Source organism: Fukomys damarensis, unplaced genomic scaffold (assembly GCF_012274545.1).
Source record: "Fukomys damarensis isolate Sample0158 unplaced genomic scaffold, DMR_v1.0_HiC HiC_scaffold_14, whole genome shotgun sequence".
NCBI lineage: Eukaryota > Metazoa > Chordata > Mammalia > Rodentia > Bathyergidae > Fukomys > Fukomys damarensis.
This window is the reverse complement of record NW_022900926.1, coordinates 8,358,649-8,380,352: the sequence shown is the minus strand read 5'-3', so window position 1 is coordinate 8,380,352 and position 21,704 is coordinate 8,358,649. Positions and strand designations below refer to the sequence as shown.

The window sequence follows — 21,704 nt, the reverse complement described above, 5'->3', positions numbered from 1 at the left end:
ACCTAGCAGGTCCCAGGAGGAGGAGGTGCAACAGAGCAGCTGTTCAGGTACCAGTTGGCAGCTGCAGCTTTTCTTGCCTCAGGTGTGAAAGATCCCTCAGAAAAGGCAGTGAAACTTATTTCTGCTCCATTTACTTGTGTTTCTTTATGCCCTGCAAAAGTTCAAGCCTATTTTCCTTTTCAATACAACTGCTAAGAAATAGAGAAAACCTTTAGTAGAACTGATCTTCGGAAGTCGGGCCCCACGCTTTACCGGGAGCACAGCAAACGGGCAAAAGCATGGCTGGGGAGTTGTGGAATTTGAATGCTTTTCTGCCACCACCTAGGTGCAAGATTTTGTAAAGCTTTTTCTATTGGCTGTATTTGCAGTGCATAATGCCACATTCCTTCTGGAGAGTCGGTGCACGGACGTAACCCATCTTCGCTCCTTTTGCATCCCCTTCCCCGCCCATCTCCGCCCTCCATTTCTCCCCACTTGCTATCCTCTATCCGTTAGTTTTCCCCTTACTTATAACCTGGGTTTCTGACGGTACAGAAAGCACCCTGTTGAACACCTCAGCTGCGGGTCTGACTCGCTGTGAACCCAGCTCGTTGTTCCTTCTTCACTGCTAGGTGTCACGGGATGTGGGTGACCTCCAGGCTGTCTTCTCCTCTGTCCCTGATGCTAACTGACATTTTCTCAAGTATAATATGGTTGCATTGTATTTCTACAATCAAAATAATAAAAATCACCCACAGGCTAATTTATATTATATTTTGTGTTTTACAATTAGAAAAACACTCACTGCATGTTTCTTTTTGTGCGATCCACTTCTTTCAGGTGTTGCTCCACAAATACTTTGCGAGGTAGATCGCACTAAAATATCTACTTAGACTTTTTTTGAGGGGGTACCGGGGATTGAACTTGGGCCCTTGAGTTTGCAAGGCAGGTGGCAGAAACACTGAGCTAAACCCTAAACCTCTTATCTTAGATTAATTTTTATTCTTAAAATATTCAAACACTGTAAATGAAGCAGAAAAAGATATACATAAAGCAAAAATCATTTAGCAATGAACAAGAGGTGACTTGGGATCCATTCTTACCTGTCTTCAAAAGCAGAGTCAAAAGTCTTCAAGGAAGTGGTATGTGCCATCCAGAAGGACTTCAGGAGCTCCTCAAAGTCAATGAATGGTAACTGCATGGACTGAAGTAAACAGGAGAGAGCTATTGTTCGAGAAATTCTAAGGAGTTCTCTTCCTGATATTAAACCCTGTAGAATATATAATTGAAAACTATTCTAATTACAAGGAGAACATTGCTTCTAAGAAGTAATACATGTAAAATCCCACAGTGTAATACTTTGTTAAGGGCAAGAACATGCAGTATTTTTAAACACACACATCTGGAAGAAGTAAACGACAAGTTTCCTCAAAGATTCCCTGTAGTACACTGGCCAGGATTCTTTTTTGTTTTAATCAGTCCATGTTTGCAGGATGTAATGTTTGTATCCCTTGTGCAGAGTTTGTACATGGACACCACACATCTTAATTCCTTTTTTCATAACTCTCCCCTCCCTCCATCTCTTGATCCCCTTGCCTTTTGAGAGACCTCTCCCGACTTCCTATCACCTATCTTTTATTTTGTTCTTTATTTATACTTTGAGTTTGTCATATAAGAATGTGAAGTTTGAGCTCATGTGTCTGATTTATTTCACTTAGCATTATGGCCTCAAGGTGCATCCGTTTAAATGACTGAAAGTTTATCTTTCTTTATGGCAGAATAGTAATCCATTGTATGTCTTTCTTATCATTTTTCCATAAATATTACTGAAATCATCATAGAAGAGTAAGAGTAAGGACACAGAAATGTGTGCCAGTGTTAAATTTAACAGTATCTAAAATAATGAAATAAAAAGACTAATAAATATCTTTTACCATTGACTTTATTACACATCTATTTATTTTATTTTGATTTTGATTTTTTAAAACAAGATCTGGCTGGGCTTGAACTTACTATGTAGCTCAGGCAGGCTTGAACCCATAGCAACTCTCCTGCCTCAGCCTCCCAAGTAGAAGGACTCTACAGCCACTCTGCCTGGCTCTCCATGTCTGTGTTTGAACACTATATCTTATTTTGGTTATTGACTATTTAGTTCAGAACAGCATATAATTGTTTAGTGCTACCTACATATGATCATTTATTAATAGAGTTGAAATAAGTTGGTAGTTCGGAGGCCAGTTTGATAATCACATGGCTAAGAATTCACAATCCACCTGAGGTTCCAGTTCACCACACTAGCCTATCCATCCTATGGCAAATTAGCCTGTATGCACATTATTTCTGGTTTATTATTTGCAATGACAGGAATGGATAAACTTTGTGTTCATGTTTCTGTGGAACAGTGGGTGTTCCAACACTATTAGTAATGCATCAAGTGTGACAATTAAGGACAATGTGATGCAATGCCAAAAAAAAAAAATAATCCTAGACAGAAAATGTCACAGAATAGAAGGAATTGTGCTGCCGTGTCTTAAGAGTATAAAATGCATTACTTAAACACAGAACCTCATAAAAGATTCTCCACTGGTTCATTAAATCAGGGAAGGAGGCAAGACAGTCAGAAACATTGTAGCAAAACCGCATCTGGTCCTTGGGTGGAGGCAGAAGCGTGACTTTGTCTGGTGATGTCCCCATTACGCCAGAATCCAGGGCAGCAAGGAAAGGTAGTACACTCAGGAAATAATTGAAATCTGTAAGAATAGAAGGCTGGTTATTACCACAGCAGTGACAAACGCCAGTGGTGGAAAGCATAATTTATTTCATAAAAGTTCACAGATCCAGAAACATGTGATGAAAGTTAGGCACTAAGACAAGAACCAAAATCCCCTCTGGACCCTACAGATAATTTTAAAGTGATCTGCTATTAACCCTGTCATCAAATAGAAGGAAGTGCTGCCGTGTCTTAAGAGTATAAAATGCATTACTTAAACACAGAACCTCATAAAAGATTCTCCACTGGTTCATTAAATCAGGGAAGGAGGCAAGACAGTCAGAAACATTGTAGCAAAACCGCATCTGGTCCTTGGGTGGAGGCAGAAGCGTGACTTTGTCTGGTGATGTCCCCATTACGCCAGAATCCAGGGCAGCAAGGAAAGGTAGTACACTCAGGAAATAATTGAAATCTGTAAGAATAGAAGGCTGGTTATTACCACAGCAGTGACAAACGCCAGTGGTGGAAAGCATAATTTATTTCATAAAAGTTCACAGATCCAGAAACATGTGATGAAAGTTAGGCACTAAGACAAGAACCAAAATCCCCTCTGGACCCTACAGATAATTTTAAAGTGATCTGCTATTAACCCTGTCATCATAAGTATACGTGGGTTAAAGTAATTGACAACAATATTTTAAAACAAAATTTTAAAACAAAAATGATTTGGCAATATTTATTTATCAAAGCAGTTAGTAAAAAAGGAAGAAAAACACCACCAAATTGTCCACAGAATAATACAAAACATCTCCCTGAAGTTGTATTGTCAATTGTTTTTCTTTTTTGCCCTAAAATATTCTAACATAACTGTAGCTTTGGTAAATAGATATTTTCTATTTCATTGACAGAAGTTTAATTTGTGAACATGACATCACTTCAGTCTTGCTTTAGCCTATCTCCCTAACGCAAAACTTTTTTTTAAATTTTTGACAATACAATCACTAGCTCCATAATTACACTGACAAGCAAGTACACCTCTAAAATTTCTACTACAAAATGCCTACTGTGACCGATTAGACCTTTTAAAATATTTCTCGCCATAAACACACACTTGTGAGTGTGCACCCTTGCCTCCAAGCAGCAGGCTTACGCTCTCAACTATTCAAATTCCAGATCTGTGGGCGTGTGTATGTGTGAGCTTCTAAAAAGAACACCTGGGACAGTGTGATGACAAGATATCGCTCTGAGAAAGGGAAATTTGATGGGATCTTGCTTCTAATTATGGAGAAATATCACTAAGAAATTGTATCAATCAGTTTCTTTATCAAAACAAAAATTAAAGAATTACAAAATATCTTCTTGTTATTTCGGGGTTGTTTATGGCCGAAGCCTTGGGTTGCTGACTGATAAAATGAAGTGTAGGAGACATTGCTCTCTGATGTGCCTATAAGTTTCAATATTTAACTCATCTGGACAAAATGAAAAGCTATTATTTTCTTGGTCTCTCATTCCTCAACCTCCCTCACTCCAAAGACTCCCTGTCACACGTGGGACCTGCCATCTAACTGTAAGTACTGCTCCCTCTGAGGCCTGGCCCTTTACAGCTATTTATTTCATTTCATTCCTTCTGTTAAAAAAAAATTGATACGCTCCCCCAAAATAATCACAGCTATTGTGCTGGTAAAGCCTAAAACATGAGATTAAGTCCATTAGGTACACAGTAGTTCATTTTAAAAAGCAGAGTTGCTTTTGCTTCGTCTGCACTCATGAGGTTTTTCAGTGCAATGCCTTCCTTCGGGGAGATACAGCCTCGAATCGCATCTGTAATTGGACCTACCAGCCGACCAGCTGCTCACAGAGACACACAGAGCATTGGATTTATAGCCACAGTCCGTCTGCCTGCTGGGATCTGCTAATCTCCCTGGAGGACAAAAAATACACACGTGTATTTATTTTTGCACACTTTGAAACTGGTTATGATCACCATTTGTGCCAATGTGCTATGGTAGACGTACAAACTGTCACGTGTGAATTACTTTTTTCTATTCCCAAATCATTCATTTTGAGTTTTGAGTTATGGTTCTTAGAATTTATGCTTTTGTTAAGTATTCACACTTTTACTGACCTCCCTACCTCCTGTTCAAAATTGTGAAAGCAACGTCTACTCGGAGTAAAAGACATGGTCTGGAATCAAACAAAATCCTGGTCCATCATTCACTAGCTTGACCTTGTCAAAACACCATAACCACTCATGCCTTGGTTTTCTTGTCTATAAAATAGAACGATAATGATTGCTGTATCATAGGGTTGTTGTGTGAAATGAGAAAAATCATCACAAGGATTTCGCCTGATGACAGTGTATTACATAATCATTAGAAAATAACCTTTTCCCCCTGACAAATGAATTGATATTTACTTTTTCATCCTCAACAATTTTCTGATTGACTGCTCAATGTGAGTGGGCTGTGAAAACCACTCCCTGTCTTCAGCTTCCTCTGTGAGCCAGAGAAAAATTACTTTCATCCATACATATTGTATATATCAAAATACACTCTCCGTATGCATACACACTGAAAGGTGCTTTATTTTGAGGAGGACAGGATAACTTGAAAAGAAAGGCATCATGAACAAGGTACTGCTCATTTGTAACTCTGTGCATGATCAGTAAGACAAGAATATCAAACGACTTTGATATCACACTCTGTTTATGTCATCTCCCCTTTGACTGCTCTGTTCATGCCAGTGATTAGAAAGAAATGTCCCACCTACTAATTTAGTAAATCCTTGTAAAATACTCAATACATAATACTTTAGATACGTCCTTTTGTGCTTAGACATCACATCTTACATCTTGCTGAAGTTCCTAGTAGAAACAGACGAGCCATGACACTAGACCTATGTCTCTCACCATACACTGAACTAAAATAAAAATGGATTAAAGATCTAAATATTACAACAGAAACACTAAACTGGCTGGAAGAGAGGTGAGGTAGAACTCTTGAAGGCACTGGTGCAGGAAAAGATTTTATGAACAAAACCCCAGTTGTCTGTACACTAGCACAATCAACAAGTGGGATGTCTTCTTACCAAAAAGCTTCTGCATGGCAAGAAAAATGACCAACAGTTTGAAGAGACAACCACAATGTGGGAAAAACTTTTCACCAGCTGTTCCTCAGACAAAAGTCTACTATCTAGAATGTAGAAAGAACTTTAAAAATCAGATCTCTGAAATTTATAGACCCCATCCAAAAATGGACATCTGAAATGAACAGACATTTCTCAGACAAAGAAGCAGAGGGCCAGGAATGTAGCCCAGTTGGTTCTGCTGCCTGCTTTGAAAGCACGAGGTCCTGAGTTCAATCCCCAGTACAACAACAACAACAACAACAAAAAAAAAAAAAGTAGAAATGGCAAATAAACGTATGAAAAAATCTTCAGCATCACTGGTCTATTGAGAGATGCAGATGAAAACAACGCTTAGATTCCACCTCACCCCAGAAAGAATGACTGCTATCAAGATGTCAACCAATAAAAATGCGGGCGGGACTGTGGGGAAAGAGGAACCCTGCTCTACTTCTGGAGGGAGTGCAGACTGGTGCAACCGCTGTGGAAATCAGTATGGAGATACCTCAGAGAACTGGGATTGGAAGTCCCATTTGACCCAGCTCTTCTCCTACTGGGTATCTTCCCCAAAGAATTAAAAGAATCATACCACAGTGATTTATGTGCACCCATGTTCATAGCAGCACAATATGTAATAGCTAAAACTTGGAAGCAGCTCAATTGTCCATCAATGGGAGACTGGATAAAGGAAAAAAAAACAATTGTGAAATGGAATACTACTCAGCCATAAAAAATGAAAAATTAAAGACATGTATAGCTAAATGGATGCCCACTGAGGCCATACTCCTAAGTGATATAAATAGTATACATATGTGTAAAGACTGAATAGTTACTCTAGTGTAGAGAAACTGAAAGTGTAAATAAAGACTGAAAGGTATAATAATGTGAAACAGGAAGAAAAGGGACAGAGGGGAAGGGGAAATGGGAGGGGTAGGAGAAAGGAAAGAAGGGAATGGAATTTACATGAGAAAATGAAAAATAATGGAGACAAAGTCTTTGTAGACAGGCAGAGAGGGAGGGATGGAGCGCGTGGCTGAAAGGAGGACAGGGAATAGGGAAAAAATAAGAACCAAGAGGCATCATGTAAGGGCACAAATTTCCAACAATGAATGTCATTATATTGTATGCATTAAATGTATCCATAAAATTAATTTTTAAAGAAAAAAAGAAATACACCAGCCAGGGGAGGACAAGGAGAAGAATAACGATTCTTAGGAGAAAAATGAAGAAGAGAAAGAACCATTTTTTGAAACCTGTAGGGATGTGCATAATCCCATTTGCCAGATAGGCCACACTTATCCTGACAGATCATTAGCGTGGAAAGAACTGTCTTGCTTACCTGATCTATATTGCCAGCCATGCTGAAGAGGCAGTCCCCATAAAAGGTTTTGTTCATTTTCTGGACCAAATTTTGCAAAATATGTGGCTGTCCTATTCAGCAGGACTTTGTACATCCCCATTCTGTCAGTGAACACCCAGGGGTCAATAACGTATTTCCCGTTCTCTACCCTGTAGTCACTGAACTGACCAGGGCTCTCCTGCCACAGAGGAGGATACAGATCCGAGAGACTGAGAGCTCCTGCTAAAGAAGCAGATGCACAACCAAGCAGGACCCAGGCCCAGGAAGGAGGCAGAGCCATGGTGCCGAGGTTGGGGCTGAGGCTGGAGCAGGGCTTTTATTGGTGTGGAGCAGGAAGTCACGGGATTGTCTTACATCACCGCTTATCACCGCTTTGCTTTCCTTTTCTTGCACAGGGTGGAGACCCGGAGAAAAAGCACTGAGTTTGTCATCTTTTCACTGTCAGGCTTACTGTGTCAGAACTCAAACGCAAGGTTAGGCTTGGTATAGGGCACTGGCTGTAAACATCTGAGCAGTGAAAGTCCTTCCAGGAGTGTTGTGGTCTACATTCTGATTACGAAGTATAACGTCACAGTGTTTCCTCCCATGAAAACTCTTTAACACATTTCAAAGAAAATATTAAATAATTGGAAATGGAAACACTAGGATTTGTAGTCATACTTTAAGGCATCTGAAAACAATGTGTGATCCAGTTTATCATACAAATCGCTGCTTCAAGAAAGAAGCATGGAATATATCAAAAGCCCAAATAGATAAAGCCAGTTTATGACAATAAAGGCTGCTGATTAATTCCCAGTGTCCATTCTTCCTTTTTTTTTCCAGTAAGAAAAAATTCTCCCCACATTAAGTCTCCATTTCCTTGCACAAACAACCAAATAACTAGTTTTTTATTTCAAAGACAAACAGAAAAGTGGCCACAACTTCTGCGCCTTACCCTTAAATGGAGCTGAGGTGCCTTTCCCTTCCTCCCTGCCGTGGCCTGGATTCTGTGATTACACAACACAAACCTTGATACTGCCTGGATCCCACCAGGCTATGGAACCCTGAGACAGCCCTGAATTCTGCCTGAAATCAGCGGCTCGCGCTCACTTCCACCAGGGTTGGGCTTCCTTCATTTGTACTCAAGTTACCTGGTTAAGGCAGTGCATCTGAACATCTCAGCTGTTAGCATAGCTGTATCTGGTGCTCTCCCTAGCAGGTCGAGGGCACCATCCAGACTGGCTGTCTCTCTGAATGATTCAACTCTTTATTCCTGCTGTGTTATTTACATGATTTGATCATCAATTATTAAATTTCAGATATAATAATAAAAAGAGAAATGGCATTATTCTCTGTATCCAAAACACGAGCATTCTGGACATGTGAAAGGTTCATTCTATCCTTATAAAAAATAAATACATGAACAGGTAATCTGTTTTTCTGTGTAATGCCAGAATCACTCTCAATGCAAACAAACAAACAAACAAACATGAAAAGCATTTCTTTCAGTCAGAAATCGGATAAAAATGATTGCTAGAATAATAATCATTTAACTTTTTTGGAGAATACTGTATGATGAAATTGGTAAAGAAGAAGAAACTGAAAGTATGAAATAGATAGTGAGAATATAATGATACAATTTTTGCAGATGTTACGATGATTGTATTTGGCAAATAGGGGAAAAAAGGAGCTCAGTAGAATAGATGGAAAATAAATTAGTATGTGTAAATTGATAGTTTGCACCATTAGTAAGCACCTGGAAGAGAGCCGGAAGACTTGCCTGTTCAGATTTTCTTGGACCCTGCACCACATTCTCTTGTGGACCTTCTGGAACTTCCCCAGAGTGACAGCCTCATGGGCCCCTTGCGAGTGAGGTTGTCCACAGACTCCTGTGTCACCAGCTCTCTCTGACAGGTGTGGTCAAGTCAGAGTCATCTTCTGTTGGGCATTGCCAAGGTGCCCCTTCTGGAAGCCCTGTGTCCCAAGGCTTGACCCCACTGTCCAGCAACAATACTGTGTTGTCTTTTGCATTGTTTTGTCTTTTTTTTTTTTTTCTTCAAGAAGTGCTTCCAAGTTTGCTGTATCCCTCAGGATTTTATAGCCTGCTGTGCCTAAAATAGCTCTTTCCAATCAGGCACGATTGGACACAGAACAGTATGTCTCTCTTCTTACCAGTGCCCTGGGGACGAGGTGACAGGTGACACATCATCAGACTGAGATTATTTTAATGCCGTGATAAACTGTTGGGTCATTCACCGATCACAAGTAGGTTACTGTCTTTCTTGTGTGTGTCCATTCCTCTGTTTATCGGTAGGGCTTATCAGCTGTATTGTCTTTGTAATTTTTTATATATTTCTGCACCTCTGCTCAGCACTAGTTCTCCACTTAAACCTGTCCTCTTAAAATCTACCATTCTAGGTTTGGTCTCCTTTGGTGTTAGTGGTGCTCTTTCCTCAAAAGATCGCAGTTCTTTCATGGTATCAGTACAGCTTCCTTTTATATACATCATCGACAACAAAAAGTGAAATCTGAAACTTACTGGCTCCTTCAGGATCTCTGGGTCTTTTTAACGATTATTATTACTGTTGAAAACTAGTGTGTTATGTGATGGATCATGCGTAATACTGATGGCTGAATGAGGTAGATTTCTGGAAGAGGTCTGCACTTGCACAGATGATCATTTCACGAGTGATCACTTTTAAGTTTATATAGCAATAAAATTGTGTGCCATCTGTTCTCAGTTATACATCAAATATTCTCAAATCCCTATATCTGCAAAATGTACTTCTTTCAACTAAATCTTCCCCCAAAGGGGCCTTTTAAGCATAAAGCCTGTGAATATGAGAATGAACACACTCTAAAATTCACCCCAAAACACTCCATGTTTACTCCACATTCACTCCATGGAACATTTTTTAATCTTACCACACCCAGAATGGTTCAGAAAGTAGATTGTATGATAGAGAAATAAGCTGTTATCATTTAGTTACAGTTACATTTGTCCTGCTTAGAAGAAGTGGGAAGACCCAGGACTTCTCAACCCCAAGGTCACTGTCTCTGCTAAAACAGCAGCCAAAAGGCTCCACTCTAACGATTGTGAGGAATCTGCCAGACTTTGAGGAGTTAATGTGACTTCCAGTGCGGCTGGTGCATCCTCCTGCACTGCCAGAATCTCCGTCCCCTCCTGTGACACTTGCCAGTCTGTCTGTGCCCAGGGAGGGGAGCAGGGCAGCCTCCAGCTCATCGCTCAGCCTCTCCCCTGTGTGGCACCTGGAAGAGGTGCGATTCCTGCAGAACACACGGTCGGTTTCTGAGCCTGCTTGAGAGGGCTATCGCCTCACGCTTGAAACCTTTACAATACTTTCATGTTTTTGCATTGTTCGATGTGTGAATGTGCTTTGGTAGACACTGCTTTTGTGTCATTTGTTAAATGTGACAACGTGTGCATCTGAGAACCATGAAAATGGCCCTTGTGGGCTAGAGCAACTCTCAAGGTCATTGAAGGGTAACTCACAAAGATTAACACGACGGGGGCTGCGAGAAAAGCCGAGGGACCGGCCGTGGGAATGCAGCTTGACAGAGTGCTGTCAGCAAACTGCGAACAAGAAACAAGGACATGGCTTGCAGTGCCGGCTTGAAGGAGGCACCCTCTGGGGGAAGGGGCTGAGGAAATGAGGTACCAGTCAGTGCCCAGGCCCCTGCCATTGCTCCCTGTCCCTCGTGAGCTGAAGGCTTCCCCCCTGGGACGTGCATCCTGGAGACCGCACTGTTCACTCAGGAACACCTTTCCGGACAGAGATATTGCAGAAGGTGCAAGCCAGGGAGGCACTGAGAGGGCAACGTCGGAGAGGGAGAGAGGCGGAGGACCATCCATCTTGTCTGAGCCAGCCATTATCTTCTGGTACCAGGCACAGAGCGAACGCCAAGGTAGGGAGAGACCCAGGGTCTAGCGCTGGCTGGGACCCAAGAACACCCAGAGTTGAGCAAAGACCCTGGAGCGGCTCTGAAGGCCCTCTCAGGTCAGCTCCTGAACACCACCAAAACTGTGGGCTGGAAAGAGACTCAGAGAGCAGCACACACAGCACAGCGAGAGGACTCCGGTGGAGAAAAGACACCAGAATGGGACAAGCAGGGCTGCCCCCTCCTGACGCTGGACACTCATGGCGTAGCCCAGAGAGAGGCTCAGTGAGCAGAGGGAGAGTCCAGGAAGTTGTGTGACTCAGGACACAGAGGCTGCCACCCACCGGAGGGAGGGCACTAACATCCTGGTGTCTCCTGACAACACCAGAGGCTTCTGAGAAACGTCAACAAAAGACAACGGTATGGAGAAGCCACTTTGGAGCAGTCGTGATAACCAACAGAATGGAGTCCTCTTCCTTTTCGAAGTTTTATTTCTTTGCTTTGTTGATTAGGTTTGGCCTTTTGAGACATACACATTTGGTGTAATTATGTACATAAGTTTTTCTACTCTTACTCTATGAGGTTCTATGTTCTAATCTGCTTATCCGTCTTACCTCCCATTCCTACACTTCTCCTTTCTCCTCTTTATGTTCCCTCACATACTTTCTTTCCTTTCAGCTCTTCCTCCTTCTATCTTTTTCTCAAAAATGTTTTTATAGGAATAATCTGAATATAATTAAGGTTTAATTGTATAGCCTTTAATACTCTCTCTCTCCCTCTCTCTCTCTCTCTCTTTCTCTCGCTCTCTCTCTCTCTCTCTCTCTCTGTCTTTTCCTAATATAATCTAATAGAAAGAATCTTAAAGAAGTTCTTACTAACACAGTGTTGTATGCTGTTCGCTTCTCAATCGATGTCACTGTAGTTACTCTCTCCTCTCAAAACAGTGTTAGGAGCTTATAGGAGGCCACTGAGAGCTGTATCGGAGCCTGGGCATCTGAGGACATCAGAGGGCACTTGAGGACACAGCTCTGTCATTTAGCGCAGGTGCACGACAGACGTTGTTACAAACAATAATGAATCAATGCAGACGGCCACTCACACACCACATGGCTGCACAAGACATGCAGCTGTTTTGTCTCACTGTGTCTCAGAAAGGCCAATGAAGACACGCAGCTCCCGAGCTCTGGGGCTGCAGCTCCAACTCTCACGCTCTGATGTCACCCTGATGCTGGGAATCCCAGATAAGATTCCTGCATTTTGTGATCTGTTTCATGTGCCTTCTTCTCTTTAGGAACCTCGCCTGACCCGGCTTTGACTCAGCCCTCCAGCCTCAATAGGACTGAATCTAGCATTCATAACAGACATGGAAGAAACTTTCACAAACAAGACTCCCACTCAACTGTGAAAGAGACGGCTTTCCCATCTCAACTGCAAATTCTGAACACAGAAACTATCATGAGAAAAGGCAAGAAAATGCTTCCAAAAAACTGACACTTTCCCCATAACGGACCCACAGTTACTGAAGTGGAAGAATCTCCAAAAAATTGAAAAACCAATCATTAGAATGATTAATGAAATCAGATAGATAAGCAGCTAACTGAATCTATTACTGAAATGATCGGTGAGCTCAGAAAAGATACAAGTAATGGCTGAATGAACTGATGGCAGTAATGAAAAATATAAAAGACAACTTCTGGAAAGGATAGAGATTATGAGAAAAGAACCAAGGAAAAGTTCTGAAAATACGTATCTCAAGAAGTCAGATAAAATCTCAGTGGAAAGGCTTGACCGGAGACCAAATGAATCAGAGGAAAGGATATCGAGATTTGGAGACAAGTTTGATGCAAAATAATATTCAGTTAGCAGTCATGTGAAAAAGAATAAACAATGACAAAAGTATGCAAGAGCAGCTAAACAACTCTAAAAGAATAAATTTATGAATCATTGGCATGGAGGATAGGGTAGAAGTACAAGTTAATGACATAGAAATCTATTCACTGAAATTATTGTAGAACATTACCCAAACCTGGAGAATAAGATGGATACAGAGGTAAAGGAGGCCTTTGTAACCCACGTGGACATTATCAGAAGACATTCCTGCATAATACTTTATAGCAAAATGCAAAAAAATTCAGAACAAAGAAAGACTATTGAAAGCGGTTACAGAGAAGAATCAAATCACTTGCAAAAGCAAACTCATCAGAAGAGCAACAGATTTCTCAATAGAAACCTTAAAAGTTAATGAGGGCATCCAACCACGTGTTTTAAGCCCTGAAACAAAATAATTACTAACCCACATTACAATATCCTGGAAGATTACCCTTCAAATTCTGAGGAGAAATAAAGATTTCCATGAAGCATAAACTACAGAAATTCATGACCATTGAACTAGAATTGCAGAAAATACTTCAGGGAATCCTAAACACAAATGAGGACTACAAGAACAACCACAAGACCGAAGGGGAAAATAAATCTCATGGGGAAAGTAGATATAAGAATAAAAACAGGAATGAATGCAATACTAGAAAAATGACAAATGATAAAATAATATGCACTGTTTGATAATAATTACTATAAATGATTTTAATTTTTAATTTAAAGGACGCATGCTGGCAGACTGAATTTAATGTTTAAAAATGCACTCATTGCTTGTAGTAACCATGCTTTATCTGTAAAGACACACAGACTGAAGATGAAAGAATGGGGAAGGACCTCCAAGCAGCTGATGCCTAAAAGCAATCATGAGTAGCTACATTTCTATCTGAAAAAGTAAACTTCAAGCAAAATTGGCATGAAAAGAAAAAGAAATCCACTCTAAATTGGTAGAGCGAACCAATAACAAAGAAGAAGAGATGACAATTGTAAATATATATGCACCAAACATCAGTGCACCTAATTTCATAAAACAAGCACCCATTGGTAGAGAAGGACCCACAGACTCCCATACAAGCACACTGGGGGTTTCAACATTCACCTTTCACAAATAGGTCAACGGGACCAAAAAAACCAGCAAGGGAATACTACAACTGCACTACACTGTAGAGTAAGTGGATTTAGCAGACATCAACAGTGTTTCATCCAACATTAACAGAATGCATATTTGTTCTTCAGCGGCCTCTGGAACTTTCTACAAAAAAGATCACATTTTAGGCCATAGAGCAAGTCTCAATACATATAAAGGAATTGAAAAACTGTTCACGCATCCTGTCAGATCAAAATAGAATGAAACTAGAAATCAAAAGCAAATGAAACCACAGAAACTAGATGGACACATGGAGATTGGATTACCTCCTCTTGAATAATAAAATACCTGAAGAAATCAGGGGAGAAAGTTAAAAGTTCCTAGACTCAGATAATAATGAAAACACAGCACATCAGAATCTGTGGGGCACAATAGAGGTGGTTGTAACAGGGAGGTCACAGCTGTGAGTGCCCACACTGGAAAACCAGAGCAGTCCTGAGGGAGTAATGTAAGGGTGTGCAGAAAGGCCCTAGAAGAATGACAACAAACCATCCCCAAAGTCACTGAAAGGAAAGAAACAATAAAGATCAGTGCAGAAATTAATGAATGTTAAACTAAAAAAGTCAGTGAATCAGAGCTAGTTCTTTCAAAAGATAAGCGATATTAATAAAACCTCAACCAAACTTCCCCAAAAGAAAATAAAAAAGATAAAAGTCAAAGAAGGCCCAAGTTTTAAAAAGGCAAATTTGTCATAGACCTTCTTGAATTCCATAGAATTATTAGCAATTATTTTACAAACTAACACTCCAAGAAGCTGAGGAATCTAGAAGTGCATAGAGCTCTAAACACACATGACTGACAAAACTGAAACAGAGAGAAACTTAGAAATCTAAATAAATCATAACAAGCATTGAGACTGACACAATAATAAAAATTATACCAACAAGGAAGAGCCCAGCACCCAATGGATTTACTTCTGAATTTTATCTGATCTTTAAGTAAGACCTTATAGAGATGTTCCTCAAACATTCCCACATAATACAAAGGGAAGAAATGATCCCAAACTCATTCTGTGAAGCCAGTGTTACCACGATAGCAAAGCCAGGTAAGTTTTCAACAAAAAAGAAAAACTACAGGCCAGTATCATAGATGAACATAGATGAAATATACTCAATCAGGCTCTTGCAAACTGCTCGACAACTCATTAAAAAGATTATACTCCGTGATCATACTCCATGATAAAACGATTATACTCCAGAAATATAAGAACGGCTTCACATACATAAATCAATAGATGCAATATGCCACATAAATACTATCAAATGATAATCTCAATAGATGTGCAAAAACCCTGTCAAAATCCAATGTTCCTTCACACACACACACACACACACACACACACACACACACACACAGAAACCTAATGGATACAAGTGTAAAAAATCTTAGCTGAGCCAGGGATTTAGCTCAGTGGCGCCATGCCTGACTTGCAAACACAAGACCCTGAGTTCGATCCCCAGTAATGCCCCCAAAAATTCTTAGATGAAAATGATAAGAGCCCTCTATAACAAATCCACAGGCAGTATCATATTTAATGGGACAAAAATGGTCAAAGAATTCTCTCTAAGACAGGAATGAGATGAGGATTCCACTCTCGCTACTCTTGTTTAATATAGTGCTCAAACATTTAATGAGAGTAATCAAAAAGAGAAAAAATAAAAAGGATATTTTTATATATGGCAGGAAGAAGCCAAATTATTCCTACTTAGAGATAATATGAATCTTTGCATTAAAAACCCCTAAGTCCAGGTACTGCTCATGGGGCTACGGAATGTGATGTCCATCGTGCTAGGTTTGGGCTTGCCTTGACCTAAGTCTTTTTTATCTCACTATTCCTTTATTTTGGAATGGGAATTTCCAGTTGTACTCATGCTATCTGTATTAGATACATCTTAGGTGGAATTGTGAGCTTGCCACAGTCTTCATTTAGAGTGTAAGAAAGGCTTAAGGAGATGTGTTTGGGTACGATGTTGACAAGGGATGGAATGTGGCCCTTAGACTGGAGTGTCAGCATGGTTGCCTTAGGGTCTCGTGGGACTGGTGGAGCACATTTCTGTGGGGTGTGTCTGGTGGGTTGGGAAGGTGTGGCCTTGGGGACCCTTTCTGGTCTCTGTCCTCTTTCCTTCTGACACTGCTCCCATGATCTGCTTCCTGGAGCAGCATGGCTCTCTCAGGCCATTCTGGCATGCAGCTTCTCAGCCAGCCACCTTGGACGGAACCCTCTAAAAAGGTTGGCCAAAATAAGCCTCTCCTGGGTTTTGAGAGTGTTGGGTATTTTGTCCCACGATGGGAAAGTGACTTCAAAGGTATCTTTGAAAATGGGAACGCAAGTCTCTGCATTATAGTGAGAGGGGGTTTATAGTTTATTACAGGTTATGTTGGTGGGCTTGGCATACAAGTCTCATCTCACCGTGACGCTCTGTTCACCCTGCGCTGACCTTGCTTTTCCTCACCAGGTTGGAGACCCAGGAGAGACAGTGTTCAGATGCTGCCACCTGGTGGCCAAAGACAAAAGGAACAGACACAGGGACAATGCAGACGGAAGAAAACTACTGGCAAAATTGCAGATTTGAGCAAGATTTTTATTTTAGGTATATTACATTTTAAAGACAATTTTGGAAATCATAGCAACTTTTAAACACTAAAATCTTTCCATTAATAGTTTTTCTGAGCACGATTTTCTGCTCATGCTTTTGGGTAAAATATATAAAGAGTAAAAGACTTCAAATTAGGTAGTTAAATGTTTAGTGATCTAGTCCTGATTAACTCATTTAAGCATTCATTTAGGCCTGTCGATCAAACAAAAACAATTTAATGGAAGGTTTTCGGTAGATATTCTTTTGTATTCTTGCATTTGCCTCCACAAGTTTCTTTTACTTAAATGGAATTATAACATACTGTTTTTAACTTACAATTTTAAATATAATTTAATCCTGTATAATTTTCTAAGAAATTGGTAAAGTAACAGTAATACCGGCACTTAAAGACTTATTTTACTTTTTTTAAAGTTGATATTTATACTACATTGTAAATACATACCCCATTCAGTCTCTAAGAATGACAAATTTATTTGCTTACCATACTTTATATTTAAAATTATTCTGGGGCGGGAGATTTAGCTCAGCAGTTCGGTGGCCTGCCTTGCAAGTGCAAAGACCTGAGTTCAATCCCTGGTACCAAAAAAAAAAAAAAAATCTGTATTAGATATTGTTATTCACCATTTTAGCCCCAGGATTTCACATAGTGCCTAGCACATAATATGTGATGACAAACCTTTACTAAATGAAAAATATATCTCTGAAATAGGTAAACTTTTCACTTAGGTTAAAATTTACATAACTTTTAATTTTGACAGACATTACCACATGAGACTGCTGAGTAGATATATTAATTTATGCTTCCTCTCTCATTAAACAAATTTACTCAATTCCATTATATTTTGCTATAATATTTCTCTATCTAACTAATAAAAATATTGTAATTGTTCCATTGTCTATTTTATTGATGTCAATAGATTTTATAAATTATTTTTAGCAAATTTGCTCTTAATTGCCTACTCATTTATGTTATCTATTTTTCTATTGAGTTATTTCTTTTCTTAATGATACAAAATCCATTTACAAAATATGGCCTGAATATTAAAATTTTCTCTGCAATAGAAGAAAAATATTCCAACTTTGATTATACAGACTTGAATAAAAAATTAATTTTTTCTAATGTGTTCACTGAGTCTGATGTGTTAATTGACTACATAGTCTCTTAAAATTAAGGTGATCAAACAATAAAACAATATTTTTTTCTTGTTTTTTTTGAAGCAAAACATTTATTAGTACATTTCAGATATACACAATAACATTCATCATAGGGAATTTGTACCTGTATAAAACAATATTATTTTAAAATATCAAATAAATTGAAAGAGTCAAGCCCTTTTATAAGGATGTTAGCTATTACAATTCGATTTTTGGAACACATATATTTCAAACATTACACTTTTGTCAAAGTAGTATTAGCCTACTTACCTAAGCCCTCTAGAAGAAAATTCATGTTTTAGTTACACCATAGTGTAATGCTAACTTTGTTTTTAAACTATGATTAAATTTTTAAAAAGTATCTACCTAGGTTTTTGTTGTGTTTATATGCCATTTACTGAACTTTTAAATTGATTCAAAGTTTCCAGTTCTATGTGCGTGTTTTTTTTGTAATATATGAATTCACTCTTCTATTGGACCATTACAAGTCTGCACTATAAATATGGCCGTTAACCTGACTTAAATTGGTAGCCTTTTTATTCATAGGATTAATTTTAGCAGAAAATTTTTTCTCAGTGAATAATACTTTTTGCTAGATATCCTTCAGTTTCTTTTTCAAAATGGTGTCAGCAATGCTTTCGGCAATGTATTTGTCATTATAAACAAAGCAATAATACAAGCATTACAATTATCATGAGTATACCTGTTAGAAGTTAACTCTTCTGAGCTCAGAGATGCTCTGATTAATACCGAAATGAGGGAAATTGGCAGAAATCTATCAAAGATAATACATAAAAATGACACAGAGAAACTGCCCAGTTGGGGCTTTGCTAACGATGATCTCCGCCAGGGTGGAACAGGTGGGGAGCGGGTAGAGAGGCCCATCAGACTGGACTCGGACTGACTGAAAAGCCCACTGCGCACCCAGTATCACAGTACCTGGTGTCTACGCGCCAGCGCTCCAGTGATGCGCAGCCCATAGCCAACCAGAGTCTGGGCGGAGAGCGTCTGCCAGGGCTCCCCGGTGGAAAATCCTGATTTTCCTTGTGTCCCGTTGCCATCTTGGCGAAGTCATTATGCCCAACCCACTCTGGTTGTGTGGGAAGCTCTTTATGCAATCATGAATTTCTTTTATGATGAATCATATGTATTCGTTTTATATTTTGTGCTTAATCCGATATTGTGATATTTATGTTGCTGGTCCAATTAAGCCAGCTTTAGTGGCTATGCTTCTTTGATGTGTTCCTGTCTTTATGTTTTATATTTTATGTGGGGTTTTTAATTAATTTTTGGTTTTGTTTTCAGTGTGTGTGTGTTCAGAACACTCATCTCCCTGCAGGGCTTTTCCAGACTCAGCAGCTCTGCTTTTCCAAGGGCCCCTGCTTCCTTGTACTGGAGAACGGAATTAGACACCAACATCTGTATCCCCGATGTGTTTGTCACTACTGGAGCGTCATTTCTTCTACTTCAGCTGAAACAGTAAGGCAATACGATGCGTATTCCTATACGTGTACATTCTAACCCATGTTCCTACAAATGTTTCTCTAAGTCTCCGTTTATGTCTATTTGAAGCTAAGCATGAGATTATATTAATGTCTCCGATGCCAGTTGATCGCACAACCGACCACTCTCCCCTTCTCTCTCCTCTTGTCTGTAACCTCCAGCCTTAGGAATAAGAAACCATGTTCCCGCTTCGTCATTCGTCAGAGTGGGCGTGGTGACTTCCGTGTCCCTAACACACCACCACCGAAGCAGGGCCACCGGCTGCAGCACAGAGCTCCTGTGTGGTTCTTTTTGCCTTCCGACTTTCAGACTCCACTCGGTTCCAGCCGCTTGGGCCAGCACGCATGTCCTTCACCCGTATTAATGAGCTTATTGTGTTTCTTTCAGGTTTATTTTTTATTAGTACACGTTTGCATTATACAGTGATCATATAATGATTATACTACATAATGGGAGTTGGGACAGGTAATCATATATCTCACTTGTTTTTCATCTTTTCCCTCCCTTTCCTCCTCCTTCTCTTCCTTGATTCCCTTTGCATGTGAGCAAAATCTATCTTCCTACTTCCTACTATCTATCTTTTATTTTGTTCTTTATAAATTTGGGTTTTTCATATAAGAAATCATTGGTATTTAAGCTTGTGTGTTTGAGTTATGTCACAACATTACAATGTCAAGGTGCCTCTATTTTCCTACAAATGTCTCGTTTGTCCTCGTTTATCGCAGAGTAGTGCTCCATTGTGTGTCAACCCACATTTTCTTTGTCCATTCGCCTGTTGATGGACATATAGACTGCTTCCGTGATCTTGCTGTTACGAACTGTGCTGCTATTAAAAATAGGTATACATACATTACTGTGGTATGATGTCTTCAACGTTTCCAGGAAGACATCTAGAAAGGGAACGGCTGTGTCAGATGGAATTTCTAGTTTTAGTTTACTGAGCAATCTCCACACCCAATCCCACAGTGGTTGCATCAGTTTATTCCCTGATGTCACTGTTTATGTTTCGCCTTCCCATAGCTGTAACTCCTGAGTGGTTTTTTTAAAATTTGAATACAATGCTTCAAAGATGTTGTTATGATGTTCAGGGTTCAGTGTAATGTACACACAATCCCATTATCACACAAAAGACCCACACCACCTTTGAGTATCTTCTCTGTTTTTTTGCACCCAATCCTGCCCAGTCTTATCATTCCAAGTCTATGGCCACCATTAGTTCGTTCACTGTGTGCATCGTTTTTATTTTTAAGAATGTTCCATAAATAAAAGCATACAATGCATAACCTTTTTGAACTCGATTCTTTCACTCAGTAATTTCATTTTGTGCCACTTAATAACTCATTTCTTTTCATAGATGATTAGTATCCCATCATATGGATGCGCTCCTTTTCTGTGTATGTAGTGAAAGACAGATTCTTGACAGCAAGTTGTTGTTGAACATGAATATTGCTGCTAGAAGCATCCATAGGCAGATTTTGTGTGGATGCACGTTTTCACATAACCTGGGTAAGAGGCACCTACTTGGACGGCATGGTAAGACTGTTTTTGTAGAAACTGCCTTCCACGAGAATGTACTTCTTTGCATTCTCTTCAGTACTGAATGAAGTCTTGTTTCTCTGCCTCCTTGCCAACAGCACTCTGTGTGTAGTCACCTCATCTCATTAAATTTGTATTATCCCAGTAACAAATGCTGTTGGACATTTTATGTGTTTGTCACTTGTATATTTTCTGTGGTGATTTCTCTAAAAAAATTTGTCCTTTCATTACTTAGTTCACTTTCTCAGTGTTGAATTTAAGAGTTCTTCATTTACTGTGGATACTTGCTTATTATTAGAAATGTTATTTGCAAATATTGTCTGACTTTATCACATGTCTCCTTATTCTTTTAGTGCCTTTCATAGAAGGAAAGCTTTAAATCTCATCAAAAGTAAAAAAAAAAAAAAAAAAAAAAAAAAAATCACCGCCAGGGCAGGGCATGGTGGCGCAAGCCTGCAATTCCAGCTACTACGGAGGCTGAGGCCGGAGGATCTCAAATTCGAGACCAGCACGGGCACTCTAGCAAGACCCTGTCTCAAAATAAAAACAAGACAAAACAAAATTTCAAAAGGGCTGGGAATGTGGCTCTGTGGTAGATCGCTAGCCGAGCATACATGAAGCCCTGTGTTCAACCTGGGGGAATGCGGAGGGAGACAACCCACGGAAGGCGCCGTCCAGCAGCAATTTCAAAAAATGCACGAAAGAGAAGCCTAGCCAAGAAAGCAGGATGCGAAGCTATGTGACGTGCGCAAGATTTTTCTGCTCTTTGCTGCCCCCCGGAGGAACCGGCCACCCGGCACTCACGTGTTCGAACACCTGTCTCACGGAACAGTTCGCCAA

At 39.8% G+C, this 21,704-nt stretch overlaps 2 protein-coding genes across 2 annotated transcripts in view; both read right to left on the bottom strand.

The window, feature by feature from the left end:
- Positions 1-211: 211 nt before the first annotated feature.
- Positions 212-7,452, bottom strand: LOC104863389 (protein LEG1 homolog). The gene is made up of 5 exons (XM_010625773.1): positions 7,152-7,452; positions 4,527-4,610; positions 2,964-3,161; positions 2,532-2,729; positions 212-321 (listed from the first exon to the last, which is right to left on the bottom strand). Exons 1-5 carry the CDS (start codon positions 7,450-7,452, stop codon positions 212-214), a joined length of 891 nt encoding a protein of 296 aa, XP_010624075.1.
- An 11,957-nt stretch (positions 7,453-19,409) lies between these two features.
- The window catches only part of LOC104863390 (protein LEG1 homolog), a 24,679-nt gene continuing 22,384 nt past the window's right edge, over positions 19,410-21,704 (bottom strand). Inside the window, exon 7 of the mRNA XM_010625774.2 lies at positions 19,410-19,677. Within this exon, the coding sequence (XP_010624076.2) occupies positions 19,410-19,677 (268 nt within the window). The remainder of the gene's footprint in view (positions 19,678-21,704) is intronic.